This window comes from Lissotriton helveticus, chromosome 5_1 (genome assembly GCF_964261635.1).
Source record: "Lissotriton helveticus chromosome 5_1, aLisHel1.1, whole genome shotgun sequence".
Lineage (NCBI taxonomy): Eukaryota > Metazoa > Chordata > Amphibia > Caudata > Salamandridae > Lissotriton > Lissotriton helveticus.
The window spans coordinates 1,398,914,108-1,398,926,152 of record NC_136065.1 but is presented as its reverse complement, the minus strand read 5'-3'; the positions used below and the strand labels follow the sequence as shown (position 1 = coordinate 1,398,926,152).

General features: G+C 46.4%; 1 protein-coding gene across 2 annotated transcripts in view; it reads left to right on the top strand.

Moving 5' to 3' along the window:
• The window catches only part of LOC144755444 (bile acid receptor-like), a 614,559-nt gene that overhangs the window by 448,662 nt on the left and 153,852 nt on the right, over positions 1 to 12,045 (top strand). For both annotated transcript variants that reach the window (XM_078644369.1, XM_078644368.1), the window contains exons 6-8: positions 6,765 to 6,904; positions 6,990 to 7,094; positions 7,210 to 7,309. In XM_078644369.1, coding sequence (XP_078500495.1) covers positions 6,765 to 6,904; positions 6,990 to 7,094; positions 7,210 to 7,309 — 345 coding nt within the window. The remainder of the gene's footprint in view (positions 1 to 6,764; positions 6,905 to 6,989; positions 7,095 to 7,209; positions 7,310 to 12,045) is intronic.

The window sequence follows — 12,045 nt, the reverse complement described above, 5'->3', positions numbered from 1 at the left end:
CAAACGCCAAAGTTATTAGACATAGAATTTTCAAAAATCCCATAGAGAAAAAATCCTAACTATATATACCTACTGGCGACCGCTTGGTCATGTGATCAAGCCACGTTTGTGGTGAAACGCGTTATGGCTGACTAGCGAGGAATAAAACGCTACTTTGCACTTACTCTGGGTTCGTGTCTGCTTTCGTGAATTGCTGAGGAAGAGCCTTTGGCATCCGAGTTTTCTAAGCGGCGCTTGGGATATATATATATATATATATATATATGTGTGTGTGTGTGTGTGTGTGTGTGTGTGTGTATATATATATATATATATATATATATATATATATATATATATATTGCAACAAGATTCCCCAGAGTTGAGGCCGCACTCTTGAGCAGGTCGTGTCACCACCTTTATTTAAAAACAGGCTGATTCACACCCCGAAAATGGTGCCCCCCTGGGTCTGACGCGTTTTGAAGAATCCATCCTCTTCCTCTGAGACCGAGAGCACGAGCAGTCCGTTGTTGTGTGCCCTGCAATGATTCAGCACGTGTCATTTTAATTGTTAATTGGTTTCTGGTGTACCGTGGCCTCTGGTGTGCCGTGACCTCTCATGTGCCACCAGTGCATTCTGGACATTGCAGTTTACAATTATACACATTACATCCCTCCAGTGGGTCCGGTGCTCGTGCATAATGAAGGGGCCAATTCTTAACTCACCAATAAGCCCCGAGTGAGAAACAGTCTGTTCAATTCAGATCCTGCTATAATTGTAAACTGCAATGTCCAGAATGCACTGGTGGCACATGAGAGGTCACGGCACAACAGAGGCCACGGTACACCAGAAACCAATTAACGTGCTGAATCATTGCAGGGCACACAACAACGGACTGCTCGTGCTCTCGGTCTCAGAGGAAGAGGATGGATTCTTCGAAACGCGTCAGACCCAGGGGGGCACCATTTTCGGGGTGTGAATCAGCCTGTTTTTAAATAAAGGTGGTGACACGACCTGCTCAAGAGTGCGGCCTCAACTCTGGGGAATCTTGTTGCAAGCTTCCTGTACACCATCCAGGTTCAGAAAGGGTCGGGACACTCCGGGATGCTTCAAATTTGTTTATTCAGCAACAACAGTTACAAAAGCCGACGCGTTTCGCCGTAAGGCTTGGTCACGGTAACGTTTGCATCTTACAATCCCCTTTACATACACCCAGTGATGACAATGGAAATAGGACTGGTAGGGTATATTACCCGGATTTCGCCGCCATCTTGGAGTGGCTAATTTCCCAACAATTCAATTATACAAACCAATATTGCCCAAGTGGGCTCTTAATTTGTAATTCACATTCACAACTGTCTGTACTTATATTCCACATCCAGCCCCAGTGGGCCTATAATCGTGAATCAACACATAAGTAGTAAAGTCTATTTTGATAACGTTTCACCATCAATTCATAGTCTTGACAGACGGTTGCAATCCGTTCATAGCCAACCCACAGACTTCACAGCCCTAATACACAAATAAAAAGAGAAAAAAGGAAAAGTGCTCACATACAAATGCAAAAGATTTAAAAACATTTTTTTGTTACAGTTAAAACAATGCAATTTCATCAATTTATATACAAGGAATCTGTTTCATCAAGTCACTGATTACAATTATCACAGATGGACTGCCAATTCCTCACTGGAATTCAGGCCTACAGGTATGAGAGTCTCGAAATCTATAATAAATTTAGACTCTAATACTCTCAGCTGATGTTCTCTGTCACCCCCCCTTAACTGTGGTCTGATTGCATCAAGAATTACAAATGCCAACAATTTGTCATTCTGGTTATGACAGCTCTTGAAGTGACGAGCTACTGGATACAATTCATTGTTGTTCCTTATTGCTCGCTTGTGTTCTAGTACCCTTAGTTTTGCCTTTTTCTTGGTACTACCAATGTACAGTTTATTGCATGGGCAGATTAAACAATACACACACATCTCTGTGTTACAGTCAAAGTTTCCTCTAATCTCAAATTCCCTCGTACTATTGGGTATTTTGATTTTAGAACAATTTTTGCTGTATGCACATGTTTTGCAGCGCATACAGCAAAAGAACCCAGACATAGCCCTGCCTTGCTGATTGGTCGACTTCACTGTCTGGTTGTGGCTCAATTCGTCTTTGAGTGATAGACCTCTTCTAAATGTTATCTGTGGGGTTTCATGTAGGCATTTGTCCAGAGTGGCATCTGTTTTTAATATATGCCAGTTATCTTTAAGAATTTTGCGTACCTGAAAGGCTTGACTGGAATACGTTGTGATGAACCTGATTTTATTATCGTTTTTGTCATCTCTTATTTTTGGATTTAAGAGCGCAGTTCTATCCAGCTCATCTACCTTATTTACTGCTCTCTTGATTGTTTTTTTAGCATATCCTCTCTGTCTGAATCTTTCACACATGATTCTCTTTTCTTTTACAAATTCTTCCTCTGTGCTGCAGTTTCTTTTCGCACGGATCAGTTCTCCATAAGGAATACTTTGAACCAGGCTGAACGGATGTGAGCTTGCAGCACACAGCAAACTGTTCCCTGCCGTAGCTTTTCTCTGGAGTTTAGTTTTTAACTGATCACCTTGCACCTGTACTTCAACATCTAGGAATACTATGGACTCTGTGCTGATTTGAGAAGTTAATTCAATATTCAGATCATTGGTATTTAGCGTTTGAATTAATTCAGTTGCATTCTTCAAATCCCCACGCCAAATGACAAAAATATCATCAATAAACCTTGTCCATAGGACAATGTGTTGATTGAACTTTTCAAAGCACATGGACACTTGCTCCTCCCACCACCCCATGAAGAGGTTGGCATAACTGGGGGCGAAGCAAGTGCCCATTGCTGGCCCTTGTAGCTGTACATACAGTTGCTCATTGAAGAAAAAATAGTTATTAGACAAACAGTATGTTATCATGTCTATCAACATTTCAGTGTGCATTAAGAGAGAAATCGATCTGGCTTTTAAAAAATGTCTGATTGCTTGGATTCCCAGATCGTGTTTGATAGATGTATATAAACTCGTTACATCTAATGTAATCAATAGAAAATCAGGTTCCCAATGTATACCATCAATCATATTTAAAAAATGCATTGTATCCCTTAGGTATGCTGGTAGGGCAGTGACAAAAGGTCTCAAAAAGAAGTCAATGTATTTAGATGTTATCTCCAATTTAGATCCCATCGAAGAGACAATCGGTCTACCGGGGGGATTTTTAGGGTCCTTATGCAATTTAGGTAACAAATACAGTACCGGTGTTTTGGCATGTTTGCATCTTAGGCTACTGTATTCGTCCCAAGTTAACAAACCTTTGTCCTTCCAATCCTCAAGCATAGTATCGTATTTCAAGTTAGAGTTCTCCATTTCTCTTTTGTCAACTTTTTTGTAACAAGTGGTATCAGATAGCTGACGTATCCCTTCACTGATGTAGTCATTCCTATCCCAAACCACCACATTCCCCCCCTTATCAGATTGTTTGATGATAATGGAGGGATCATTTTTTAGTTTATCAATGGCCACCAGTTGGTCTTTCCTGAAGTTAAATTTAGATCTTCCATACTTTTTGTAACAAATTTTCTTCAGTTCTTTAGTTACACTCTTTTCAAATACCTCTAGTGCATCACAGTGTACCATAGGAAGAAATTTAGATTTAGGTTTAAATCCGCTAAAACCTGCCGTGTCTATGACAATGTCAGTGTCTTGTAAGTTGAGCAGTGGATCATCATTGTGTATGACATTTTCATTTAGTTCACACACAGTTTGAAAATCTGCAATATCCGAAATGGTCATTGAGGGTATACTCTCAATCATGCTACTGCCCCCCACGCGGGGGTTGGATGCAGGTGAAACCACTTTTTCAGTTTAAGTTTACGTAGAAAACAAAAAATGTCAATCCGAGTTTGTACATAGTCTATGCTTCTAGTCGGACAAAATGATAATCCCAACGATAAAACATTGATTTCAGTGTTAGTTAACTCACGGTTAGAGAGGTTGATGACGGTCATTTGATTCCCTTCTTGGCTCTTGTTACCATTGGTGAAGCTGCATTCGATGCGTTTCTTTTGCCTTCGTCTTGCTTTTTTGTTCCTCTTAGTCCTCGCGTTTTGCCGCATTGTCCTCGTCCACGGCCTCTCCGAAAATCCTGGTCCCTCTCTTGAGCATTTAGCTGATCTTGTTTTGCTTTGTTAATCAGTTGGAACTGTTTCAGGAAATTGTTGCGACTGGGAGTTGCTACAGGTTCTCGTTGACTTCATCTTTCCAAGGAAACATCCGAAAGATTACTGTCCGACGTCTCACTTTCTTCAGTCTGCACCATATTCCTTTTCGTTGTTATTGATGCTTTCTGAGTTTTTTTTTATTATAGCCTGGCTCCAACTCCGTAAACAAGTGATCGTACTTCTTATGGAACGTTAAAGTTCTTCCAGCTTGGTAGTCTTTGAAGTCTCTTATGAATTTACGCTGTTTGCGCGTTGTAATTTCCTCCTCCAATTTCATCGTTCGTGTTTGGAGCTTCTGAATAAAAGAATCAAATTTTTCTTGGGTGGTTAATTTAAGAAGTTCTTCAATGGTGGCCTCGATTTCATCCACGATTTTCTTTCTATCTTTTAATGCGTATTTAATGAGTATACGCATCATTACCTTCGAACATTCTTTCGAATTACCCGCCCACTCCTCCAACATCTCAGGGTCGGGTTCTTCGTAAGTCGGAATGGTATATATGCGTATATGTGTGTATGTATATATATATATAGATATAGATATAAAGATATATATAGATATACACACACACACATATATATATATAATATATAGTAAGCATCAATGTAACTGTAAGTTTATAATAAATGTTCAACTTCTAATAACGATTTGACTATAAAAAAAAAACTGAGACATTCTCCCATCAATACGTAAAATGCATATTTAAACCAACTGTTGCTGAGTTGTTTTACACTGTCTAGCCAAGAAAAATGCATTTGGAATGTTAGCATTCATAATGATGCATTATTACGGATTGCAATGAGGAAAGTCTACATCCGTGTGTGCAGCTTTACCATCACTTCCATTTTCGCCTTTTTCTCTAAAGTTACACTGCGGTTTTTATTTTTAGCAATAGTTTGTGGGCCATGCACAAATCTTTCCATGCATCAGGTTGCTCCTTCTAGCAGGTGAAGCCCGCTCCTTGAATGGCTGTTGCATTGCTCCTCCTCTTTCTAGGTCACAACAGCAAGGTGATTCTGTCGCCTTTACCACATTTAGGCCCAGTCTGAAGGGAGGGTAATAATCTGGGAGAGAGTCTGCCACTGACCTTGTAGTTTTAAGTTCTGCACTAGTGTGCACACCTCCTCAATGCAGAGTTGATGATGGTTATCCAAGTACTATTTGGAGTGCTCAGCATTTAAACAACTCTGATGGGTCAGGTGAGCCACCAGAATCAAGGTGTGTGGGCTTCTCCATTGCTAGTGGAACGTCATGTAATTTTGGCTAAACAGATTTTGCAGACTTCTTGCCCAGTGTCACACTTATACTCGCAGCGTTTTCAACTAAAATACTTTAGGTTCAGTGCCTATAAGCCAGTGTGGTGTGAATTTACTAAATCAGTCAATCAATCAATCGATCAATACATGTCTGAAATGAACATCACCAGCCCAGCACAAACAATAAAAACATTGTGTGTAGCACACACAAATTAGATCCAATGGATCTCACACTTAACATTTAAATCAGAAACCTCTCATTACCAAACACAAAATGGTCATCTTTACACATACCCCTGACATGATAAAGGCAAAGGAACCCTGGATACGGAGGCAGATGATAGTCACGTTACCTCAGGGTAATTGTAAGGTCTGTGCAAGTGACTAGAATAATGCTGACAACACCATCAGTTAACCACTTAACCTGGGTTTAGATGGCGGTAGCCTTGCTGACTCAGAATGGGGGTACACTTTCGGTGTGCCCCGATGACAAAACAGAAACAACTGGGGCAACTCCAGTGGACTCGTACGATTGGCGGGTTTACAAGGACTAAAACACAAAGGTGTTCAGAAAATATATTCGGGCATGGTGACACAGCTTCACAAAGCCATGCAGAGGTTTCCAATCCAACAGGTTGTACTAGGTGTGAGAATAAAATACTATGAAGTAAATGCCCTTTGTGAATCCTGAAAGTCGTAAAGTTACTTTACCTTTGTGAATCGGTACCTCTGTGTAATGAAGTAAATATCACCAAACATTGATATTTCAAGATGTAGATTTATTGACCACAGCTGAAGCAGATCCCCCAAGTAACTGTGTAACATGGAATGCCTCAGACAGGCAAAACATAATACATTCTAGATTCTCATGACATAGATAATGATGCAAAGCAGCCAGATCACCACACTCTGTTTTTAGTGGTTGCAGAGAGAACAACAATCAAATGAATTTATAAAGGTACACTCAACTGCGTTGTAAAATCAGAAACGTACTGAAAGGCATCTTTGCCAATGGTAACCAATTAGGGGACCATACATATTGTATCATGCTAAGTAATTTGCAAAAGGAAAGGAAAATGAGCTAAAAAGGTGATTCATAAGCATAACTCCTTCAGGCACATTGTGGGTGGGGGGGGGCAAAATTTTCTGATTCAGTAGCTCTGCTTGAATTAGTTTGTGTATGTGCAAAGGATTTAAAGTATTATAAGTGCAGATCATGAAGTATTTTTCGGTGACGGATTGATTGTATTTTATGTTTTATACATTTTGCAGGCTTGCTAACTGAAGTCCAGTGCAAATCCAAGCGGCTTCGAAAAAACACAAAACATAGAAATGGCTTATTTTATAACATCAAAATGGAGGATGAAGGTAGCGACAGCAAGCATGTCTCATCCACAACAAAGCCTGGAAAAGTGAGGCTTATTCATATGAAATGTCAGATTTTCTTTTAAACTTACATTTTAATGTAACATGGAATTGTCTTCCTTCCTTCTTTAGGCTATGCAACGAGTGGCGCTCACCACAGAGGAGCATGAACTCGTCGATCACATTGTAGCGGCTCATCAAAAATACGCCATTCCTGCTGATGAAGCAAAGTCTTTTGTATGTATGAGAAGTAGCAAAGACCTGCGCAATCGTCAGGAATTTATAGATAGATTTACTTAAAAGCTATACATCAGGGACCATGGCTAATCAAGTCATCTTTCACTTCATGCAGCTGGAGGAAACAGCGAACCCTGAAGAGAGCTTCTTCCAGATCTCAGAGACTGCAGTGCTCCATGTGCAGATTCTTGTGGATTTTACAAAACGACTTCCAGGTATTTGAAATATCTCAGTTTCAATTGTTTTTAATAGGCATTCATATTTTATCAACTGTTGGGAAGGAAAGGTCCTCTGTATGGTAAAGACGTGTCCCCCCTGGCCTGAGTACCCAACTGTATTGTTGTCTGGATCCCTAATGCTACTTTGTTGTCATAATCAAACACAGTTCATGCGTATGTGCCATGACATGGGCCTGTCTCATGGATTGCGGTCTTGTTGAACCGGGAAGTGCGCCCAAAGCGCGACCCTCATAGTGCTGGAAGGCTACTGCCTTCATCAGGAGTTAAGCGTGGTGGTGGCCGCATACTGTGTAATGACCAGTAGTAGTGACCAGGTCACTTTTACCCTGTGTCATTGGGGCCTACAGGTTCACTCACCTTTTTAAAAGATCGCCTTCTGTCATTCACCTTTTTTAAAGTTCGGTGTCTGTGTGTTAAACTCACCAGTGGCCTACATCAGGTGGATGTGGAGGAGTGTGCATGAATTAAACATGTGCTGAGTGCATGTGAGTGTGCAAGAAACACACTACACGGAGGGTGTAGTGTGGAACAGTGAGCAGATGGCAAACGTGTGTGCGCTGGCAGAGGGTGATTTAAATTACACACTCTGGTGCAGTAGAGAGAGACAGTAGTATTAAACAGTGTGAGCAGACTGAGTGTGTGCTGCATGTGAAAATGCAGGTGGTAGCAAGGTACACTGGCATAACAACACCAAACAGAGGAGTGTGCTGTGAATGTATGCTGAGTGCAAAAGTGCCGGCACAGGTACATTACAAGAAGGACCTTGGGTTCTGTTTTCGGAATCCCAGGCCTTCCTTGTGAATACATGAGGAGTAGAGTAATCTCCTATGGACAGAATTTTATATTGCTGCATCCCTATGAACTGGTTTGGACAAGCACTGCTTGAGGGGGGCATGCTCTCCCGGGGCATTTCAACGGGATCTTTCATTAGGGACAGATTACAAATAAAGGGACTGGACACATCTCAGGAATAGGGAGATGGGGTTGATAAGAGACTCATAAAAGATAGGGTAATAGGGCCCAGGATTAACTCTAATGCACATATCACTGTCGCTGACATCCAGGGACCGTATTACATAAGGTGCCCTGGGGGCACAAGGGCGTTTGTGCCCGCTTTGCTCGCACCGGAGCACTTTGGTATTATAGAAGGGGGTGCAGACGCTTGTGCGTTCACTTCTATAATACTTAAAGCGCCAGCACTATCAACAGAGGGTGTTCCCTCTTATGCATAGGGGCGTGCCCTATGCAAATGAGGGAATTCCTTTGACTCTGCACCCGCGTGTAATACAGATGCAGGGGCAGAGTCAAAGAAGCCGTCAGAAGGCACACTGACAGCGCGCCATTTAAAAGGTGGCGCACTGTCAGTGCACCTCCTGACAGCAGCTCTCTGCAGAGGGTAGAGGGGGTACAATAGACTCCCCAGACATCTCTAGGGGTTCTCTAAACCCCTTTGAAAGCGCAGGTGGATGTCGCCTGCACTGCGAAAACTAGGAGCAGCTGCTCTTTGTTTGCACATGAATGCGCAGCCCCCAGGGCAGAGCATTCATCATAATGGGGCGCATTGGCATTGTTTGCGCCCGGCGCACCTTTTCGCCGGGCGCAAACAATGATAATATACGTAATATGGCCTCAGGTGTGAAATATGGTCATTACCATGAATCTTGTTGTGGGTTAATCAGCTTCTGAGTCCTGCCTGTTGTGACAGACATCCTTCAGGAGGAAGAAGAAAGGAAAGAGATGTCCATTTCAAAGAAGTAGAATCCCAACATAAAACTTCTAAGGTTCAGACCCTAAATCACATTTTGTGTCTGGAAAAGAACTATAAGTCTATGAGTCTGAGTCCCCATACTTTGTCATCTGCCAGCCGGGTTGCATGAGGAGGGGAGGCTCTGCAAGACTTCTGCCCGTGACCAGGACTAGGGGCCTCGCCTGCTAATCTCTGTGCTGGGTGAGGGGATATCACCCAGGGAAACAAAGATCACCTGCCCTAGAGTCTGGAGCACCAGGATGTGCATGTGCGAGAGAGGAGTGTGTTGGAGGGAGCGATATTTAGAGAGTGTGCCCAGGTGTGTAAGACTCCTGAGTCAGGTGGGAGTAGCTGTGCTGCCGCGATCGGGTCGTTGCCCAGGTGCCATGTTGTGCAGTTTGGTTACCCATTATGCCAGGAGGACCTGTTCCAAGAACCTCTTCAATCAGGTCATTGCTTGTATGCTGCGCTGTGAAGTTTGGTGACCCCTTATGGGAGGGCAGGACTGCGGTGCACCAAGGACAGTACCACATTGATCGGGCTGTTGTCCGTGTGCAGCATTGTGAAAGTTGGTGACCCTGTGTGCCAGGAGGGGCTGCCGTGTAAACTATGTGCCATTGATAAGGCTGTCACAGGGCTTGGTCGCCCCACTCACTGCTGCCGCTCCTGCCTGCCTTTGCCGCCTCCTGCCTGCAGATTCCTTCGCTCGCTGCCCGCTGCTCCTGGGAATTTCCCGCTGCCCGCTGCTTCTTGGAATTTCCCGCCGCTGCCTCCCTGCGGCCCCGCCCCCCTGTGATTCCATTCGCCGCCCCGCTCCCGCCACCCAGCTGCTCCTCCCTCCCGGCTCCTTACTTATGACGCCCCCAGAACGACCGCGCAGCGGACGCGCTCAGCGGGAGCGCCGATTGAGCGCCGAAGGTGCGCCAAAGGTAAGCCCGTCTGCTCCCGTCCGCGCCTGGCCCGTGCCCAGCGCCAGGACCCCTGGCCCACCCCGCCGAGGCAAGACGACCCGACTGACCTATGACGCCGCCAAACTCAACGCACTCAATGCCGGCCGGACCCACGCCTGCTGCCGAGCCACCCCGAGACGCACCCACGGACCCTTCACCTGCTGCACCTGCAAGTTCACCTGCCTCCGAACCTGCCCCGCACCCGCCAAGACAAACACCAGCAGCAACCACCTCAAGTGCATCCTGATCAACACCCGCTCCGTCCACAGACATGCCGTGGAACTCTGGAACCTCCTCGACGCTACATCACCGGACGTCGCCTTCCTCACGGAAACCTGGATGAACGCCTCCTCTGCACCCGACATCGCCATCGCCATCCCGGACGGGTACAAGATCATCAGGAGGGACCGCATCAACCAGACCGGAGGTGGCATCGCCATCGTCCACAGGAACACCATCCGCATCACGACCGACGCCAACGACTCCTTCGCCGCAGCCGAACATCTCCACTTCCAGATTCACACCGACCCTAAGACGACCCTCGGAGGCACCCTCGTCTACAGACCCCCGGGACCACGCACACATTTCAGCGAAGACATCACAGACTTCATCAGCCCGCACGCCCTCCCCTCCACCGACTACATCCTCGGTTACCTCAACTTCCACCTGGAGAACAACAAGGACCGCAAAACCACCGCCCTGCTGGAAAACCTCGCCAACCTCGGACTCAAGCAACTGGTCAACACCCCCACCCACTACGCCGGCCACACGCTTGATCCCGTCTTCTCTTCCAGCAAGTACATCACCTTCAGCCACGCCACCGGACTCCATTGGACCGACCACAGCTGCGTCCACTTCAGCTTCAAAGGATCCACGACCCACCACCACCCGCAACAGGTACCTCACAGGAATTGGAGCAAGATCACCGCAGACCAGCTCACCACCTCCCTCAGCCAGAGCCCACCCGCCAACACAACGGACCCCAACGAAGCAGCCCGCAACTTCACACAGCGGCTGACCGCCTGCGCCGTCGACCTCGCGCCACTAAAGAACCCTCACAGCAGACCCAGAAGCAAGAAGGCATCCTGGTTCACCGACCACCTCAAGGACTCCAAGAAGACCTGCCGCACCCTCGAGAAAGCCTGGCTCCTCGACCGGACCACCGACAACATGACCGCCCTCAAACACGCTACCCGCAAGCACCACCAGCTCATCCGCACCACCAAGAAGAAATCCCTGAAGGAACGACTGGACAACAACGCCCACGACAGCAAAGAGCTCTTCACTATCGTCAAGGAGTTCTCCAACCCCAGCACCGGCACCAACGACATCACTCCGTCACAAGACCTCTGCGACTCCCTCGCCTCGTTCTTCCACCGCAAGATCGCCGACATCCACAACAGCTTCGGCGCCCCACCCACGCACCCAACCGTCGAACCAACGCCCCCCACCGCCACCCTTCGCACCTGGACCACGGTGACCACCGAAGACACAGCCCGCACGATGAACACCATCCACTCCGGATCACCGACCGACCCCTGCCCACACTCCGTCTTCAACAAGGCCAACTCCACCATCGCACCCCAACTCCGGAACATCATCAACGCCTCCTTCAACACCGCCACCTTCCCGGAGAGCTGGAAGCACGCCGAGATCAGCACCCTCCTGAAGAAACCTACAGCGGACCCCACCGATCTCAAAAACTTCCGCCCCATCTAGCTCCTCCCTTTTCCTGCTAAAGTCATCGAGAAGATCGTCAACAGACAGCTGACCGCCTTCCTCGAGACGAACGGATCCCTCGACCCCTCGCAGTCCGGCTTCAGAGCCAACCACAGCACCGAGACCGCCCTCATCGCAGCCACCGACGACATCCGGACCCTGCTCGACAAGGGGGAAACAGTGGCCCTCATCCTCCTGGACCTCTCCGCTGCGTTCGACGCGGTCTGCCACCGCACCCTAGTCCAGCGCCTCAGCAACATCGGTATCCAAGAGAAGGCACTGGAGTGGATCATCTC